A 20,144-nucleotide genomic window follows, 5' to 3' on the forward strand; every position below is an offset into this window, starting at 1 on the left:
GAAAAAAGAATGTTTTAACTCTGAATTATCTATCTCATATTGCAAATAAGAATTGTTCTTAATTAATTTTTTTTAAAAAATTCTATTTATCTTTTATTTGACTATTAATTTTGATAGAAAAATATTCGTTACTATATTTTTAGTTGTTTATTTTATATATAAAAACTTTCTGATTTTAATTATGAATTTGTACTTTTGAAATTTAGTAAATAAGTTTTTTGTGTTTATGTAGAAATGGTTCAAAAGAAGGATAATAAAAAAACATTTTGAAGGTTAGTTTAACTAAAGGCTATTTTTAAAAATTAACTTACTTAAAAGCCAAAATTGATTATGGTAGTTCAAGGAAGGCCATTTTGAAAAATCTCTCCAATATAAATGATCGAAATCGCAATACGACAAACATGTATACCAAAAATACTTTTTTGGCTTAATATTTTATTTTCATGTAAAATAAAATTCTCTATAGAACATAATATTTTCTATTTGACCATAAGATTACCTTAAATTAATAATCACGACGCTTATAAAAGTGAATTAAAAAAAAAGATAAGGTTACAAATTTTTGTCCTAGCTGTCATAAATTTTGTCGCACCTATTCGCATGAAACGTGTCGTTATCGCAAGCAACCGGCAATGGCCTGTAAAACATGGGACCATCGACCGGCACCAACCCGTCATCGCTCCACACTATTGCTTCCCGCGAGCTGGTCATACATAAACCAAGAACGTTCCTTGTTCTCACACACAACACAGAGTACGAATTGAGAAATGGCATTTCGAGGCTTTGATTCCTTAGGTATATGAGAAAATCGAACCCCATTTTCTTTGTTTTTTCCGTAATGTTTCCTTAAAGTATTGGTTTTTGGGGTTCTCATCTATTTTTGTTCTTGTTTGGATGATGCTTTGTTTTGCACTGCGCGTAAACGAAAGCACGAAGAGAAAGAGACGGAAAAAATTGGGGGACAAGAGTAGATAGTTTATCTTTGAGTAGGAAATTTTGGGCTTTATGTTATGATCTTTACTTGTTCACGTGTAAAACTGCGGTATAAGGTTGATTTTTGAGGGTTTTTATGGGTTTTGAGTTTTGGGTTGTGAGCGCTTGTGTTTTCTCCCTTATCTTATTTTCGTTCTTTCTGATGTTTCTGTGTTTTACTTTCTTGGACGAGGTTGAGTGTGTTTGACTCTAGGCTTGCATGTGTGATTTGTTAGTTTACTAAAGAAAAATAGATCACATAATGGACTCTTTTTAATTTGTATTCTTGGGTTAGCTTAATTTTCGTTATCCTTACTGTAAATTTAAAGCACAAGATGACTGTTCCGTGTCTTCTTTGATACTTGGTTTGGGGTTAACTCGTTTGCTGCTTTCTCTGTTGGAAAACATTTAAATTCTGTAAATGTTCCTCGGGTTTTGGTTTCCGTGTTAGAATAATGAGAAGTATTGAGGAAGATGGGAATTTGCGATTCTGTGTGAATCAGTCACAAATTTTATATTCACAATTATATATGTACCCATTGTCACTCACTTATCTTACCGTAAACTTTTATTGGGTTATATATTATTTAGGCATTAATGCAAAACAAACCACCTACGTCCTCGAAGCTGGGGGCATCTATTGATGTAATTAGGCCTTTGACATTCTTCATCCATTCTGAACATTTTTTCGGTTCAATGCTTGCATTTCCCACTTTAGTTTTCTGTAGAGCGTGTTGAACTTGTGGGAGATACTTATCCATCTAAGGGGAAAATTTGTGTATCTTAACATTTCTTGAACAAAACTAATTTACTTACTATACTGACGATTTATTTTGTGTCCACTCCATTTCTTAGGAGTTTTTATTTCGTGAACTTTCTTCCAAGTTGTGAAGCTTCTTGTAACGACTCTCCGGCAAGAGATGGATTTGAAATCTTCCTTGGGTTCCAACGGCAAATTGACAATTCCTGCTGTATCTCTTGCTAATGGTGGTGGAGTATTTTCAGAGTCTTTAAGCTCTAGGATATCCCTGAAAAAAGAAGAGAATTTGGGTTCTATTCTTAGGATGGCGCAGCTGAACACGAACTTGGCATCCGGTTTTATGAACACGCCTGGTGTGGGGAAATCTTCAAACCTTAGATCTTCTGTAGTCCATGAAGCTGCTGTTTCTATCAACTTACCTTCCCTAAATAGTGCTGATTTGCCGAGTAATTGCATCAATAATGTGGAGCCTTGTATTAGTTTACCCCCTTCATGCATTCCATTCTCAAGCAGTAAACTCATGAACGACTCATCGACAGGTAAAACAGTTTCTCCCTTGGATCAAGGCAGACCAGGGAAAAAGAGGCGACAAATGGACAATTCAACAGCTTCTACAAATTTGTCTAGGCCAGAGTCACAAACTAGTCTAGAATCACTTCCAGTTGGGGTAAAGAAGGAATCTGCAGCTCCTGTTCAAATTCTGAAAAAACCAAGAATTGATGTCAACGGAGAGAACATCCCATATCAGCAAACAGTTCAGGGATTATTGTTCAAGGGGTTGCAAGGCCGCAACACACAACTTAATGAAACCATTAATCAGCAAAGGGAACAGAATCAGCAGCATCAACTGATTTTTCCTTCAGTTCCACATCTTAGGGGGGTTCAAATGCAGGTTCCGAAAGAGCATTTGAGAAATATGTTGCAAGACCTGGGCAATAAAGTTTCTTTTGGAACTTTAGTTGACAACAATCTTTGTTCTCGACGACTCATGCAGTATCTATATCATCTACGGAGTCGACCACGTGTTAGTTACTCTTTTCTTGGCTTCGAGTGTATTTTTAACTTACATATGACATCTTATAATTTTGTTTCGATTTTCCTAGCTTTATATTAATTTTCACGGGCTTCTCTTTCTATTTCAATCTTTCACAACTTCCATGATTTTATAGCTCCAGGAAAGAAACATCCCACACATTTTCTTTCATCAGCCACTTTCTTTTCTCTCCCATCGCAGGACAACAGCTTAGTTTATTGGAGGAAATTTGTATCAGAGTACTATGCCCCTGATTCAAAGAAAAGATGGTGTTTCTCTACATATAGTGATGATAAGAAACATGCTACCGAATTTTTCTACCCAAAACCTTTGGTCAGTTTTGGATCTGATTTTTGCATATTTGAGAGTAGTAACTAGACCAAAATCAGATCATCTTATTTTTCACGAGTTCATTTCATTCAGTCACCTTTTCAGGAGCCATGGTGTTGTGACATATGTGGTTCCAGATCAGGAAAGGGACAGGGTAATCCCTACTTCTGTTTTCTGTCCGAGTCTACTTTCTCAAATATTTCCTGTATTTATACATGTTTTGCATTTTGAATTACGGATCCAATGATGAGTTTTGTCCCCTTGTTTGGCTATCTGGCAATTTTATCTGCACATTTCTTCTTGTGATTTTATAGAGGCGACTTTTGAGGCACTGCCTAGACTTTTAAAAACAAAATTTGATAGTGGTATACTGGATGAGATTCTGTTCCTGGATTTACCTCACGCATATTTCAAAGCTCCCTCTGGACTACTGGTGCTGGAGTACAGGAAAGCCATTCAAGAGAGCATTTATGAAAACTTTCGTGTTGTCCACGAGGGTAAGCTGCGAATTATTTTCAGATTGGACTTGAAGGTACTATTTTTCATTCTTCAAAGCTTATTTATTTTGTGGTGTCTTTAATATTAGTCATTTTACTGGATTGCCCCACATTTTAGTCTTATCCATTACTATAGTTTGATTTTCAAATTTTGCTAGATACTGTCCTGGGAATTTTGTTTACGAGATCATGAGGAATACCTGCTTCGTAGTTTGATTGCTCCTCAGGTATTAAATTTTAGTTTTTGGGCTGGTAATTGCAATTTTGGTATGAGTTAATCTAGTGTCTTCCATTCGCATGGTAAATTCTCACTATACATGAAATCAATGCTCATTTCTTCTCTAAACTGTGGATTGGCTTTGCAGTACTATGCTAGGCCAGAATCTATTAAGCATCTGACATCATGACCAGGAAGATATTTCTGATTTAGACAAGATAAACACACAAATAATTTTTTTTAGTTGCTCTGTTTCTCAGTTGAATGATCTTTTCTGTTAATAGATTGGAATATTTTTATTCTTGAGTGATGTCATAATTATGAGAATGTCCAAAGGGTGCAGATACTGTCAAGCTTTCAGAAAAAATCCTTGATTTTCAATATAATTATATTTAACAGTGTAAAATCATTGGATGGAGCATAGAAAAATATCATAAGACGAGATTTCCATTGAAAAACACTATTGCTTGACAGTGAGCGGAGCAGCTTGAATAGATGGTTTGTTCTTCAATTAAGTAAATAAAATAATTTTCCTCACAGGTTGATCAATTGGCTCGTTCGGCGCAGAAATTTCATAATGACATTCAGAATGGGGTTTTTATAAGTGCCTTGTCTGATGATTTCCATGCAAATCGTGATAGGTAAGTGACTAGACCTATTGTTCCTTTTCCGAAGTTGTTTGAGCGCAGATCTTGATGTCCATCAAGGCTAGGCTTTTATCCAACTTTGCCATCTGCACTGTATTAATAAGTGGATAAATTTTTTTAAAATTTTTATGAAGCTGAAAATTGACTACCTTTCAAATGATACTACGAGAGCACTAGAGGTGGAATTAATGTCTTCTATCGTTCTCTCTCTGGTATAGGTTTGTTGCGGCGGGGCATCAACTTGCGAGAAGTATGGATTTATCAGTGGTGAATGGCTTGGGATACCCCAAAACATTTGCTAGGTTCTTACAGGTAAAATCTTCCAGGGAATTGGAATCTTTGACTCTGTTTATGAAATTCCAATATTCTATGACTGAAAGTTCCGACTTTATTCACTGCAGATTGTTGAAGTTCTCAATTGGATGAAAGACCTCATGGCATTCAGCATCGAAAGAAAAAAGGGACCAATTGGTATGTAATAAAAATCTCTATGGAAAAATGACATTGGTTTTCCTCTTCAACGCCCCGCTACTATTTGAAATTGCAGTGCTAATTTCTTTTTTTTTACTTGACGATTGGATCGAGGTAGCCATTTGCAAGTATATTTTCTTGATAATACAGTCACTTGTTTTTTGCACATCATCCTCTGAGAGTAGAAACCTTCTGTATCTTGATTCATGTAACTTCCTTTTGTAGAGAGTTTGAACAATTACGTTCAAAGCTGCAAATTGATTAATCAGTTGGAGAAACAAGGAATGGAACTGTTTACGGGTCCTCAGAGTCGACATATTGGTCATGAACATCATGCGAATGAATATGGTTATAGAATGACAGACAATGAATTAGTATCTCACCCAGCAAAGTCGACTTTGGATTTGGCTGATTTTAACCACCAGTTATTCAGGAGAAATGCTTCTGTCACCTCCATGAGAAGAAAAGGGCTGGATTCCTACTTTGCTGGTCCTTCCACTAGGTCCACATGTTATGATTCTCAACCTCTCATCACTAGGCTGCATACGGATATACCTCCGTGTAACTTGCCAAGTTCTCCTTCTGAACTTGGTAAAAACTATCATCGACATTTGATCGATAAAATGCTTCAGGAAATGGTGGCTTCCAACAGGAGGGGAAAGAGCTCGCAATATGCAAATGACATGATAAATAATGGAAGTTCTTGCCGCTCATGGCCTTTAGATGAAAGCGCAAAGCACAACAGGTTTCAGTCTACTGAAAGATCTAATGCATCATTGTCACAGACGAATTTGGCTAACGCGTCAAGAAACGAGGCTACTCCTCATGGCATTCTGCAGATTTTTAGTGATAGCACCATTGTTAAGACAGAACCACGCCCTCCATTTTGACTCCATTTAGCTTTCTGAAGTTTTGTAGATTTAGGGTGGTCATTTTCATAGATGTTTGCCGACGGTTTTGAGCATATTTCTGGCAGGGGAAAAGAGGTGAAAACTGTAAGTAATAGATCTTTGTTGAGTAAATTCAAGAAACGGGATTCATCAGGTTTCACAAATTATTGACTTTTAACTAAAATCTATCTTGTGGTGGTTTTGTCAAATATTGAAGATAATATACTGTATACATATACAATAACTTGATGAACACTTGTTTTTTATGGTGTTGATTAGTTAGCACTAGTATTATGAGAGATGGCGTAGTTCTGACGTAAAAATCATATAGATTAGTATATTTTACAATTTAAATCAAATTGAATTTCTTTATATTGCTAGATTCATTTGCCATCTAACCTCCTTATTGCGGCTCCTTGAATAAATTCAAGTTAACCAATTTGCTTTTTCAGAATGATATGTAATTGGGTGAGGAAGGAGATATTCAATTAAAACCCTCCAATTGGAAATAACTGTAGGATATCTTCCATATGTATCACCATACTATTTTCTAATAAGCTGTTGATGTATTCGGGTTAGTCTATGCTACACCGGGAGTGTTTCTCCCCCTGTTTTAATATCATTAGATCACGTGAGATCCTTATATTTTTATGGAAATTGACATGTGTATTGATGATCCAATGGTTGTAATTTGACCACATCATGGGGGGAGAAGTACTCCAGGTGTAGCATAGAATAATCCGATGTATTCATTTCCTGTTTCTCACATATAAGATTTGAATTATTGAAATAAATTCAAACCAACTATTTATGTTCCCTGAATAAAGTCGATTCACAAGAATACAAAAGCAAAACTCCTCCTCCATTTCAGTCATTGCTGATTTGTTGCAAACAGAGAAGTCAAGGGCATGTTTGACTGTTTTTCTGATATTTTCGAAAATATATATTTATGGGAAATGAATCGAGGAATCTTGTGTATGCTTTGTTAAGTTCTTACGAAGAAACGTTTTTATTGCATATGTTATGTTACGTCAGAATATGTTGATTACTTATTTTTTGGAAATATTGTATGATTATTTTTATAATTGAAACACATCATAGTGTGTTAAAAATATATACTACTCCAGTAGTTCCCATAATTGGTTTCAAAAATGATGACCCAAAATTCCTCAAAAGTCAAACCTATTCCAGTAGTTCCCAGATCAGAACTCAGACGAACACCGCTTGCATGGACTGAAGAATGCAGCTATAACAGTAAGTATTTACGTGCATTGTGCGAAACTGAGCAATGAAGAAGGAGAAATGCTGCTTTCTATGCTAATTTTGCTACTGTTTTCATATAGAGAGAGTAGTTATGAGGTTTCTTGGCATGCAACCAGTAGACAACTCTGTTTGAGGTGCAAAATCTGGTTCTATTCTATCCCAAGTGTATTTGATTGAAATGAATATGCATTAAAGTAGTTTGTTAAATAATATAGTAAATGAAACACAATTTTAAAAGGAGAACAAAACTCACTTCATTAAAAAGTATACGTCTTTCAAAGTATTTGACTCGAATAGATAATCTTGAATACAAAGAATATGTGTAGAGACGATAAAAAGAACTCTAGGTTACATAAAGAATCAAAGAAGGAAGACCAAACAACTTAATACAAAAAACCTGAAGTCTAGCAGTACCTGTCTTTCCCTATCTCAATAGTCTTATCTGCAACAAAGAATGAAAGAATAACAAGATTTCTCTACCTATAAAGAATGGACTGAAGCTCCCCTATTGTAGTGTACCAGAATACAAAGATATCGTGTTTGTGAATGAGGAAGTGTAAAAAGACGTTTCGTTTCAACTTGGGTGAGGAAATGATGTAGAGCTTCCCACCAAATCTGCTGCTGCTGCTGTCCAAGCTGAGACTGTGTAAAGAGGTTGATCCAACCAACTCAAAGTCAGAGATGTGGCGGCCCCATCTCGACCATTCTTCTCGACTCTATAATTCTCATTCGAATACATCTTTAACAGCATTTGGCTCTGAAGTAGTTCCCTTTCACTCATTTCCATGCACCGGAAACCACCATGCTCCATCAACTGTTGCCACTTGCCAAAGCTCTCGTGCCTTTCAAATCTGTCTCGTCCTTCACAAGCCACAATATTCTTGATTTCAGACCCAAACATTTCCTCTATCTTGATTCTCATTGGACTATCCAGTGGAAGGCTTGAATCAATCGAGTCAAAAATGGCCGAATAGTACTTCAATGAATTGGATACCCTTGAATCCAAGTTGAGTTCATTATGTGCCGCTTCTTGTTCTGCCATTATAATTGCTTCAGCTTTTGTGCTCCGAATCAAATCCAAGAAGTCCCTCAGCATTCCTCCAGTACTATCATACAGCAGCTTGTGGACCTGGAATACACAATTTACAGCCACGCTTTCTTTCTCCTTAACATGAAGCATCCATAACCGCACGTCCTCCAACCTATCAACTACTGGATGGAATTCAAAAGGCAGATCCAGTGCTGCAGCAAATCCAGCAAGTCTATCACCTGTTTCGATCAGTTCTTGTTTTGACTCACCAATACCAGTGATTCTGATGTGGCTAGGTGGATTACCCCTTGAAGCCAAACTATGAAACAAACCAGGCCACTGCAGCCCTTGCTTTATATCGAAATCTATTATGTGAACCCTGTCCTTCCCTTCAAAAGTTCTCAACAGAATCTCATTGGATGTGAAATGAATGAACTTTGGAATTGGGCTCACATGGTTCAAAAGCCTCAATGCGGTGCCACCACTAATATCATCAGCGCGATCAAACTCACGAAGGAATGTTGCAATGTGGAAGGTTTGTGGCCACAGCCTTGCAACACGCAAAGCTAGAGCCTCCGTAAAATATGCCGCAAGGCGATGTATAGGGGAGCCACCTATTGGAGAAGCAAGCTCCCCTAGTCTGGCAAGACAATGGTTGATTGCAGCAATATTCTTTGAGCCTATTTGTTCAACACAAGATATTAGTAAGCTCACAAGTTCAATACATTCACGCTCCTGGTGAGCATTTTTCCCATTATTCCCTGCAACTATTGCCTCAGCACTTTCGCTTGGATTAGGTGGAGATGAGCCGTTGCCAATTTCGCGCTCCACGGGAGCATCACTGAGTCTGAGAACTAAACCATGACTGTCAGATGAGGTACTTGATGATCCTGAGGCTTCCTTCTCAGGACCATATCTTGCCTCAACATTCTTGTCCCCTAGGTCTGTGATCACAACAGAATCAAACCAGGGAATATTTGACAAAGGGGGCAATGGTGGCACTGACATGTCACCAGGCATGAAACACACCCGTTCTTCTTCTCGTGAGCATGATACAGGAAAAGTCACTTGAGGTGTATCGAGGCCCGCAGCACTCAGAGGAATGGACCGTGGCACGTTGAAACCTGGCTGAAACCAAAAACTTTCACCACCCAATTGTCTGAAGTTCAAGTTTCCCTCCTCTTTTGGCATACCATCTGACTTCCCGTTGCCCTTTTTTCTCTTCATTGGACTGATGAAATTTTCCTCATCATATGATATTTTTTCCGCATACCTCTTTTTCTTTTTCAGAACCTTTCCTTTATCCCAAAATTCAACTTTCTTCTCCCTCCTGCCCTCTGTGGTTGCAGCAGGAGGAAGCTTGATGCCCTGCCTAAGCGAACAACCTGTAGTCTTGGCTTCAATTGGCGCTTCTATTGAAAGACCAACTGGCCTAATGGGTTGAGACCGAGAGGCTTCTTTTCGCACATAAGTACAAGGCAAATCCAATCTTTGGGTGCTCATTGTAGGAAAATGGCAAGCTTGAAACTGTGCAGATGCTTCTCTTCTCAATCTATGCCTTGGAGACAACAATGTAGATGAACACCCGGCCAACATGCTTCGGACGTTTACCTATTTTTTTTCTCCTTTCTCTTCAACAAAAACACAGCTCTCCCACCCTTCTACTCTCTCTATCTCTCTTTCTCTCTCTGTGTGTGTGTGCCTTGCTTATATTTATACACTGTTCAAACTTCGAACTATGCACATTTATAGTAGAATTGGTATAGATTGCGTGCAAACAATATTATGAGGAGAAATCAAGAGTTTCTATCGTGTGAGTGTGTGAGTTCCAAGAATGAAAAGAACAAGAAAAAAAAAATTTGGAATCCGATGTCAAAATCAATGAAATATCATAACCAAATATAATCTCTCCCGTGTAATATGCTTTTCTGTGTCCTATATGAAGAATCAATCCAACCACTTATATGCAACAAAGAATTCAAAGAATCATTAGCAATTACAAAACAAAGAATCAAAGAATTAATCAAACATCAACAAAACCAAGGGAACACCTACCTAAAACAGATCATCGGATTCCGTAACTTTCAAAGTGAAATCATTTGGAAGAAATCTGATATGTACGCAATAATCTTCTGCAGATGCACCTATGTTCACAATGGTAGCACAAAAACAGGGGGCATGAAAGATCAAAACAAACAAATATCGACTCCAACAAATCCATGCTAGTCACTCAATGCAAAAACAAAATCCACCCCCCAAAAAAACCCAGATCAAAACCCCATCAAACAAGCAAGAAAATAAACAAAATAATCATTATCCGTCCTAAATCTCCGTCACTTAGTCACCTATCAAGAACCCCACAACCCAAAAACCCAAAAAGCAGAAAGAAGCTGAGTTTTTATATATTAAATAAGCAACTCCTTGTTGTAGCGTTGTTTCATCGTATATAATCTGATTCTACGGAGAAAAAATGATGGCTCGGTAAAAAGAGAATATGGGTCGAGAGCTAAGATCGTGAGCGTTGGATTAGAATCGGAGGGCGGAGAATGGAGGAGTATATGACCGTTGGGGGATCTTGTCGGTGAAATGTGACCGTTGTTTAGTTGTACGACAAAATTATGGTTTTCGGAGAAGACACGTGGTACGCACGTGCCTGGACTCTAATTATGCCTTTTTCTTTTTCTTTTTTTTTTTTCACTTTCACCTGGAAATTCGACCGTTGGGTTTTTTTTTTTTATTTACTTTTTACATTGCCTCTTTTACTTTGATATTTCGAAGGATTGCAGTCGTGAAGCCATTTAATTTATTTAACGAGTCAAATTTGAGTTTTAAAGTAAAAATTTCATATATTTGAGGGGATATGAAATTGTGCCTGAGCATAATATTTCTCTAAATTTGTTTTATGCTAATAATTTATCTTCTCGTGTTGTGTGATCTAATAGTTGCTAAAGACTTTGACATGCTTTGAATGTGATGCGTTTCGTAATCAAAAAAATTATCAATGTTTAAAATTGAAATAGTAAAAAGAGAAAATAAAATATTTAGAAAAAATAATGATATTATAATATAGTAAAATCACGTGGAAGTTTTTTTTTAATCTAAAATCATGTGGAAGTTTTTTTTTTAATCTAAAATCATGTGAAACTTTCATCAGATGAAACAAATCTAAAATTACGTCATGATTTCACATAGTTAGTTTATGGTACTCTTTGAATAATATATAGACAAGTAATGCAATGTAATAAAAAATAAATAAGAAATGATAGTGAATATAGTATTTGATTTGATTGATAGATTATAATTTATTTGATTTGATTGATTGAATTTTATATAAAAATATAAAATTATCATTTTGTCTTTGTAATAATAAATAAAATGTGAATAATATTATTTATAAGGGGCAATATAATAATTTAAATTCAATGATTTGATTGATTTAAGATAAATAATTAATGATTTGATTAATGTAAAATAAATAAATAATAGATTGATAAATAATGACGAAAAAAACGTGAGATTAAATAAAATAAATTATACATATTGTACATTAATAATAATCCCTGCCAAAAGGAGCCTAAAAGGTAAATAATACGTGTTTGATGTGATTATTGTATTTTTCCTTTTCTAAAACCGTGTTAACGTCAACAATGAACAATTTTTGAAACAGAATTTGCACACGACTTTACTTTCCATATTTTCTTGAAGTTTGGAGTAACATTTTGAATAAAAATTTTGGTCTAGTACCATTTCATTTTTAAAAAAAAAGGGTTGATCCCGAAGGGCACCCTAGTTCATATGAGTCAGGCCCATTAGCTCATTTTATAAGATATATGTGTCGAGTACATCACATATTTGTTATTAAAAAAAGTGATATTGGGTTAAATGTTATATATCCTATAGTCATTTTTTAGTTATCATGTTTTTATATAAAATATTAAGATTATGATAGAGATAGAGATAGAAATACAGATAGAGATAGTGATAGAGATAGAGATAGAGATATTCAACTGCATTATATAGATTATTATCTCCATTTTGGTGTTTGGGTGAGTAGAAATGATATGAGAATCGATTTATTTTTTCCTTCGATACCTAAACCTTAAAACAATTAGAAATTACAGTAAAAAAAACAATTAAAAATTCAACAAATTTAATAAGTTTTTAAAATCATCTATAATATGAATATCACAAATTAATGCATATTTCATTATTATTAAATTATAATTATTTGCTATATTTAGTTAATTTTCTAGTTATTTTGTTTGTATTTTGGATAAATTGAAATTATTAAAAAATAGAAATAAATAAAAATTTAAATTTATTATTGATATATTTTTTAGAAAAATTAAATTATAATTTAATCAATTATTTTAAGAAACATTACATCGCTATTAACAAAAGGGGGAAAAAAAAGAGAACAGAAATGAATTTTCATTATCGCGTATTGGCAATATTTCTCGAAAGGGAAACCAAGCATTTCGCAATTTCCTACCTTCTAATTTTTATTTTTTACATTTGTCGATGTGTTTACTACAATCTAAGATGTATATCTTGGTTGAAATGTTTAATTAAAACTTATCGCTTGAACGTTGAAAAATATTTAATCCTACTTTAAACTATAATCAAAGGCGAAATCAGGATTTTCCATCAATGGGAATGAATTCAATAAATCTAAAAAATTAACGTAACACAAAATTCAAATAAAAGTCATATATTAATTTTATATATATTTACAATAATATTCGCTAGATTTCATACTTTGAAAATGATAAATAATAAATTTGTTATCAATTGTATCAGACATATTTCGCACAATGTTTAGATACCCACTCGTGCGGTCACGATTCACAAATCCAAACAAATTCTTTATTGGCCCTCGACAAAGCTCAATGTCAAATATATTGTAGTCTTAAAATAAACTTATTATTCTCTTGTTCATAAAAAAAAATTATCCTAATCGATATAGAATTAAATTAAAATTTAAAAGATATATCTTATAAATTTACTATTTTTGTAAAGCATTTCAAAGGATGATTGTGCAATTAAATTTATATTTTAAAAAAAATATTATATATATATATATATATATTAATAAAAAAATTCAAAATTTCGAAAGTACGATTGCACCCTCTTAAAACCATGCAGTTCCGACTTCCGCCACTTACCATACCCAGAATGAATGTTACGTTCGCCTGTCCACTATTAGCTTATTGTTACGGCCAAACCAAAGTTTAAGCCTTACAAAATGTATTCTATTTCTCGGTATAGCTTATATGGCTAGTTTGGTTTACATGTTAATGTATTAACCTCAAGATTTAACTCAATGCACGTCAAAAAATAGCGACCGCGAGTTTCATGGTCTTTCATAATAAAAATATATCGTATTTTTCAATAAAGAGGACGCCGATTTATACGCCACAGAAAATTATATAACGGCGGCCAAAAATTCCAATATTAAAAGTAATTGGTAGATCAATCGACATTGTTGGTTCCTACTTTCACAAAAAGATAACCAGTACAGTACATATAGAAGATCAGCGGCTAAAATATGCAGTAATAATTCCAATTTATATTTCAGGTAATAGAAAGAGGGCTCGGGCTATGCTACAACGGGTGATCTTCACCCGGTGCAGCATCTGCCCTTGATTGGGCACCCGGGCCCACAAGGGTAGATGATGCACCGGTGCATCATAGCATCTCCCTAGAAAGATATAGACGTGAAACTTGAAACATTTACAAGGATGAACTTACAGTTACAGAAGCATGAAAGTAAGAGAATCTGGAACATCATTTAGAAGAGAAAATTCATGAAATTTGATTTCTCAAAGGATAAGGCAACTCACACAAGCAAGAAAACAATTGAAAGAGCTGAATAAACATAACAACATCCAAAAGTCTAGCATGGAGGTTGAGGCAGGATCGGGGAGAAATTCAAAAAAAATACTTGATTACTTACCGATGATAAAACAAGCTAAATTACAGGTTGACATTAAAGAAGAAGAAGCTACACTACAGATGAACAACATAAAGAGCAATCGGTTCAACAATTTACGAAAAACGACTCCTTAGAACCTAATTTACTCAAACAGCAATGAGGATGACCCAAAGGCGCCGCTGTTCTCATTGAAATTAGCTAGGAATCCTGAACAATTCATGATGTAGGGTTTGAATTCTTGCCAGTCAGAATACGGGAAATCTGAAGCCCCCTGCTAAAAGCTTCGTTGAACAATATCCTTGTCTGCATCTGTTGGAATCCAGGCATCCAGGAAAGAAATGCCAGAGGAACCATGACTATTAATCCAAAAACCATGTCATACAAACGAGCCAATGACACAACAGTCTCCCAAACCACACTGGACTGCAGAAAGGGCCTAAGCACCTGAGCTATAAGAATCATACCCCATCCCGTGGGGACAAATGCCAGCAAACTTTTTATGAAATCGACAATATCAACATCAGTGAAGTGAATAAGCAAAACAATCACAAGTACCGTGATTGCTATAACGAGTAACTGAACGAGCCTATAGTAGACATGATCCTTTGCAGCGTACTTATCCTGAGCATATGCTATGACTATATAAATACCCACAGCCACAATCAGATAGATCCAAGATAACAAGTAAACAACAATACTTGTATTACCTCCAGCAATCCTTAAATTGTATACAATTCCATACTGGAAAAAGAAGAATCGAAGATCTAAAATGATCTCCAACAGTTTTCCCCAAAGACCAGTTGCTCTTAAGTGGTCCTGTTCCTCGTACCACCATGTTTCCCAGCTCTGTTCTGCTTTGGCTAACATTCCCTTATACCATAACCAGTTGATAAAGTCACCAAAGTCCTCCACAGTTTTCAACCAGTCAAAGCCAGAAGGATTGAACACAAAAGGCGACATTATCCACGACAGTACAAGAAACCAACTTGATATGGTCATAGCTATATAAACAAAGGTATTTGACGCCAAGGGGCTAATAGAAGCATAAACAATCAAAATTATCCCGAGTTCAATCGCCTTCACGAAATGGCTGCGGGCATAGAGCCTATAATTTTCAGCAAACTTCTTGTGTTGCACAACAAAACCGCGTCCAGTAGCTCGATACTTGGCACCCCCATGAAGGATGGTCCGACCAAAGAAATGGGATCGGGTGCCCATTGAGAAAGTGAAAAACAATGAAGCGAGCTGCAACTGCATTGTAGAAAAATCCCAAATGGCTGGAAGGAATCCATGCTCCAGTGAGTTTTCGACAATCATTGGTAGGGCTGTGAAAATACCAATTTGGATAACAAATTGTTGATTCAAGACTGCACCAAGGGCTTTATTGTCGTTGGAATTTCTGTTAGCATGATCCTCAACTCCACTAAGGGCAAGATACAGTCGCCCCCATAGAAATGTATAGACCATGAGCACAACCATCATGGTATTGAAGAAGAAGCCCACGGTTGTATAGAAAACTGAGAGCATGCGGAAGAAATCCAACCTATGACCCAATCGATATATATCTCTGCTCAAAACCTGCTCGCCATTGCCACTGGCAACCTTGGCCTCAAACATTGAGATCTGATTTAATCCAACATCTCTCCCCTTACCCACTTGTATGTACTCATGATGAGTCACATTACCACCTCTCAGAGTGCAATTGAACCCAGCATATATATCTTCACTAATATTAATCACTTTTGAAGCCTTGCTAATGCCACCCCGAGTTAAAAACCAGAACCTATCAAAGACATCAGGATGACCATAGTGCATTCTAACCTTGAGAGGATTGGCTAAAACGCGTTGCCCCAGTGTGACAAAACTCATCTCCTGGGCAGACATAAACCAAGCAAGTGATGAGACAGAACCAGTAAATATATTTTCGCGAACGCCCAGAATGGAAGGCTTCCTGATGCCATAAGTTACTTTAAATTCCTCCAGCAGATTCCTCATCTTGAGTGCCTCCTCAAAATAATTGTCCTGATTCATATCAATAGTCTGCAGAGCATCACCACGAGTGAAGATAATCGCATGGTTCTGATTCTCAGGTTTACCCTCCCCCAGTTTCAGAGGACCAGGTAACTTGATGCGATAGATTTCCACTTCTTCATTCAACTGTTGATCGAACTTCACCAACACAGAATACCATTCCACCTCTTCTCTTCCTAGTGAAACCTCATCGACATATGCAACTCTGAGCGCCTCATTAGTTTTCATTAAATACAAGATTTCCTCTGCACGGGGATCATGTTTTTTCTTGTGTACTCCGTACATTTGGCAGGCAACCACATACGTATATTTCATCAGAGCAACACCAAACTCATGTCCTTTAAATAGCAGGCTCACACTGCTTCCCGCCCTGCTTAGTGTTCGAGAGATTGGAACACTGGAGCTTTGATTGATAGAACCACCATTCTGTTTCAGCATACCGAGTGCGTTGAGTTCTTGTGATCCTTGCCAAGTGTCAATCTCCGGTGCAGAGTCGAGAAAAGAAAGCATCTTAAGAGCCCTATAGTAATACATCATGCCTCTCACAGTACGAGATAGTGTCTGGCCCCTGCATGATGCCCAAAGTCTGAGCTCTCTTGTCTTGGTACTCCATATCTCACCGTCATCCTGCATGCCTTCTCCGCGCATGCGCTCCATAAAATTTTCCCACTCGTCTGCATAAATTTTCTGCAAATAAAACAAAGTGGAAACTCCATCTTCATTTGGACTTCTAAGCATTTCTTTTCCATACAGAACATCTTCATCATAATAAGGAGTCAATACACTGAAAGCCATCATTTTCTCAACCCGGGGTGCACGAGGCATGTTCATAAACAGCGAGTTGCTAAAGAAAGAAATTCGTCTTCTTGCCTCAAGATTCATTGGGACATTGTACATTGAATCCCGAGAAGAGAGGATTGTGTGCAACCGACGTAGTTGCCTGTAGAAGAAAGCATCCTCATCATCGGGCAATTGAACAGCGTTCTCAAAAAGCAGCCCTGCATCAGTATTTGTGTTACGAGGAGCCAAACCATCCTGACTCAACTGAGCCACAGATTTCTTCACCCTTGGAAATTCTCGAACTGCAAGCTCGTACATGGCCTGCAGCGCAATGACAATTTTATCCATATCCTTCTTAGGCATAAGCAGAAGCTCGATGAAAGATATCAATTGCTCATGAATCTTAGGCAAAAGCGTTGTCCTATAGACCCCAGTGAACTTTTCCGAATGAATACAATTATCAACGTCCGTGAAAAATTTGGTAGCTATAGAATGTTCATCTGTATTGCATTTTATGATCTCAAGAAGCAAGTATTTGATGCTATCATAAGCTTCCATGACTGCACATCGCCTGTACTCATTCCTACAAATGCGAAACCATACCCACCTATCAGGTGCATCAGCAAGTTCCACTGCCTGGCTCAGTGCAAGTAGTAGCTCATTGCATAAGAGAACACAAGGCCATCGTATCACTTTGATATCCCAACAGGTAGGTGGTAGTTCAAGTAGTTCCAATTCTCGATTACTGGTGAGGTCTTCTTCTCTCAAAGTGATGAGTATTTCATTCCATATTAATGCAAACCTAGTGGCTTCCAACTGACTAGATTCCATCTTCTTGTATGGCTTCCCAAGACCATAACGAAGCTTAACACGGCGAATAGCATCGCGTAGTTTATTCACAACAGTTGCCTCAGAACGAGGATCTTGATCCTCTGGCATCAAATTAAACTGCAAGGCACTTGCAAAGAACTGGAATCTAAGTCTCAATTGTTCCACGTTCCGAATCTCACCCAAATGTGAGAACAACCCGATTGATGACCCGACAAGAGAGGAAAATATTGTATAAAAGATTTGCAAATCCACTAAATATATCAAAACAACAGGAGCCCACAACATAACCACGGCCATTCTGTTGGTACTAGTAAAAAATTCATGCCACATGTATTTAACGTCTCTGAGATTCAAGAGATCTCTAGTTGGACCAACAAGCGGTCTGATTTGAAGGATGTAACTAAAAGAGAATTTTGAAGCCAGCACTGCAACCCAGAAAAGGGTGTATTTTATGTTGTCAACAAGCCCCTCCCTAAGCCCTCGACCCACAAAAATTCTGCTGTGAAACCACCACGTCAGGACATAAAAAATTGGCCAATCGGCTTCTTCGATCACATTGCGAATCCAGGGAATAATGAACAGGAGCAAAGCAAGCAACTCTGGTATGACAAAGACTAACGCGGCCTTAAGGAAAACAAAAATTCTTTGATATGCTTCATATGACCATGACTTGTCAAAATTTTTCTGGCTCCAGATCCTACCATAGAATACTCCAAACACAACACACCAAGACAGAGCAACAATACTTTTTAAAACCATCCTCACACCAATCAACTTCGAGTCCTTTGTGACCAAACTATACTGCGTGCCAGCATCAAGAATAGATTGGACAAATCTTAAACCAGCCCAGGTAATAAAGATTGTGAGCAACTGTACTTGTACATCTCTATCCTCGAGAGCCTGCCAAGGATACACCGTTCCTGCCCAAGCAACAATAGCAGCAGCCTGAAAATACAGTATCAACAAAACCCACAGCCTATCAAAGCTCCTGAACAAATTCCAAAAAGTTCGCTGCTCAACAAACCCCGTCTTCCCCACCCTAGTACTGTCATCAGCCGAGAGAAAGTTGCAACTCAAATCAATTGGCCATTTCACCCTCTTAAAGCATCTTCGTCTCCAGAAATACTCATTAATATCATCATAATTCCTCCAAGCTGAGTGAGGGGCAGTCCCGTTCCTACTCCTCCGCACCTCATTCTTCATCATCGTGTAAATAGGAGTAACAACATAATTCAGAAAACCAAATTGTTTACATGTAGAGGGTACAAAAAGCTGGCCCGTATTGTCATCAAAATGATCGTCAAGAATGTAATTCAGTTCCAATGCCATATGATGGTAAATATAGCACAAACACTCCGGGGTGAATCGCAAGTTACCAGCTTCACCCCATACCAACAAATAAAGACATACATACAAGAGCTCGCGGCGTTGGACCTCGGGATTATGGTGATGGGGTAGACGTACTTGAGACTTTTTCCCCAAGAAAGAGCACCAGGAAGTGTAATTTTTCAAGAGCTTCTGGCGGAACCGCCGGAGTACACCGGCGTCGAGTCTATCGACGGCACCGGGCCGCGGGAGGCGCATTTGCGAGTTGGCTAGATGGAGCACCAAGTGTTCCCTCTGGTTCCGAACGTTGTCATCCTGGAACCCAAAGAAGAGCCCCAGCCAGTCCAGGAGGTCCATATTCTCGTTCCATGGGGTGAACGGCGGCTTCCGTAGGTCACCGGTTGTACGCAAGGCCTCAGCGGAGGCACGCACCTCCGGGTACTGTCGGGAAGGATGGTCGGGGAGCAGTTCGTGGATGGGGATAATGTTAAAGTGGCGGCGGTCAGGCCGCCGCTGCGGAGGCGCGTGAGGTGCACGGCCACCCACGGGAGGTGGGCGCTGCCTCAAATTCATACGGGTTCAATGAAATGCAAAGCCTAGAGCATGAAAAAAGCGGGATCTTTTGCAACAAAGCACAGCAGTAGAGTATATTCTTGGAAGTGCCTTCACATTATGCGAATCTAAGCGCAAGAATGGAAAAGATGGGAGTGGAGTCGTGGGAGAGAATGAAAAAGCAGATACCTTTGCGTTTCGAATTGGACTGCAAAAGCCAACGTGGGAATTGTGCAGCCCAAACAACACGCGCTGCTCTTTATGAGTGAATGTACCTGAGATTATTATTTATTAATTAATTTTGACGGATATTATTGACATTTGACCATTGATGGTGTTTTCAAAATATCACTCGAGTCGAGTCTATCGTCGATTACAGATATTATAATCGGTCAATTTAGTTTAGTTTGGTTTTCGGTTTTTTTATTTGGTTTTTTCGTTTTTTGATTTTAAAAATATATAATTCGATATTCGAATTTTTTTTCTCCGATTCGATTCGATTATTTCGGTCGGTTATTTGGTTTGATACAATTATTTTTATTGATAATATAAATATATTTTAAAATATAATTTAAAATA

At 37.3% G+C, this 20,144-nt stretch overlaps 3 protein-coding genes and 1 non-coding gene across 6 annotated transcripts; 1 reads left to right on the top strand and 3 right to left on the bottom strand.

The window, feature by feature from the left end:
• The first annotated feature begins 733 nt into the window (after nucleotides 1-733).
• LOC140874633 (probable transcriptional regulator SLK3) lies at nucleotides 734-6,091 on the top strand. 3 transcript variants are annotated; one of them, XM_073277980.1, is made up of 11 exons: nucleotides 734-795; nucleotides 1,828-2,178; nucleotides 2,272-2,756; nucleotides 2,967-3,098; nucleotides 3,189-3,249; nucleotides 3,410-3,627; nucleotides 3,751-3,819; nucleotides 4,350-4,450; nucleotides 4,675-4,768; nucleotides 4,858-4,927; nucleotides 5,153-6,091. In XM_073277980.1, the coding sequence occupies exons 2-11, from the start codon at nucleotides 1,893-1,895 to the stop codon at nucleotides 5,815-5,817; spliced, it is 2,181 nt and encodes a 726-aa protein (XP_073134081.1). In that variant the 5' UTR covers nucleotides 734-795; nucleotides 1,828-1,892; the 3' UTR covers nucleotides 5,818-6,091. The 3 variants fall into 3 exon arrangements, with proteins under 3 accessions (XP_073134081.1, XP_073134079.1, XP_073134080.1); XM_073277978.1 differs by having other exon boundaries at nucleotides 1,828-2,756; nucleotides 5,153-6,090; XM_073277979.1 differs by having other exon boundaries at nucleotides 1,828-2,756; nucleotides 3,201-3,249; nucleotides 5,153-6,089.
• A 1,399-nt stretch (nucleotides 6,092-7,490) lies between these two features.
• On the bottom strand, nucleotides 7,491-10,495 carry LOC140875253 (scarecrow-like protein 28). The gene has a single exon (XM_073278906.1). The coding sequence runs from the start codon at nucleotides 9,704-9,706 to the stop codon at nucleotides 7,655-7,657; it is 2,052 nt and encodes a 683-aa protein (XP_073135007.1). The 5' UTR covers nucleotides 9,707-10,495; the 3' UTR covers nucleotides 7,491-7,654.
• A 3,468-nt stretch (nucleotides 10,496-13,963) lies between these two features.
• On the bottom strand, nucleotides 13,964-19,803 carry LOC140876369 (callose synthase 11-like). Its single transcript, XM_073280325.1, has one exon. The coding sequence runs from the start codon at nucleotides 19,584-19,586 to the stop codon at nucleotides 14,262-14,264; it is 5,325 nt and encodes a 1,774-aa protein (XP_073136426.1). The 5' UTR covers nucleotides 19,587-19,803; the 3' UTR covers nucleotides 13,964-14,261.
• On the bottom strand, nucleotides 16,545-16,624 carry LOC140876541 (small nucleolar RNA J33). The gene has a single exon (XR_012148846.1). It is a non-coding gene; the product is annotated as a small nucleolar RNA J33 (small nucleolar RNA).
• Nucleotides 19,804-20,144: the final 341 nt, after the last annotated feature.

The sequence above is a fragment of the Henckelia pumila genome, chromosome 1 (assembly GCF_033568475.1).
Source record: "Henckelia pumila isolate YLH828 chromosome 1, ASM3356847v2, whole genome shotgun sequence".
NCBI classification, from domain to species: domain Eukaryota; kingdom Viridiplantae; phylum Streptophyta; class Magnoliopsida; order Lamiales; family Gesneriaceae; genus Henckelia; species Henckelia pumila.

Coding starts and splice junctions, on each gene's coding strand:
- LOC140875253 (XM_073278906.1), bottom strand. CDS start 9,706: ATGTTGGCCGGGTGTTCATCTACATTGTTGTCTCCAAGGCATAGATTG.
- LOC140874633 (XM_073277978.1), top strand. CDS start 1,893: ATGGATTTGAAATCTTCCTTGGGTTCCAACGGCAAATTGACAATTCCT. Junction 2,757..2,966: donor ATCTACGGAGTCGACCACGT/GTTAGTTACTCT, acceptor CTCCCATCGCAG/GACAACAGCTTAGTTTATTG. Junction 3,628..3,750: donor TTTTCAGATTGGACTTGAAG/GTACTATTTTTC, acceptor AAATTTTGCTAG/ATACTGTCCTGGGAATTTTG.
- LOC140876369 (XM_073280325.1), bottom strand. CDS start 19,586: ATGAATTTGAGGCAGCGCCCACCTCCCGTGGGTGGCCGTGCACCTCAC.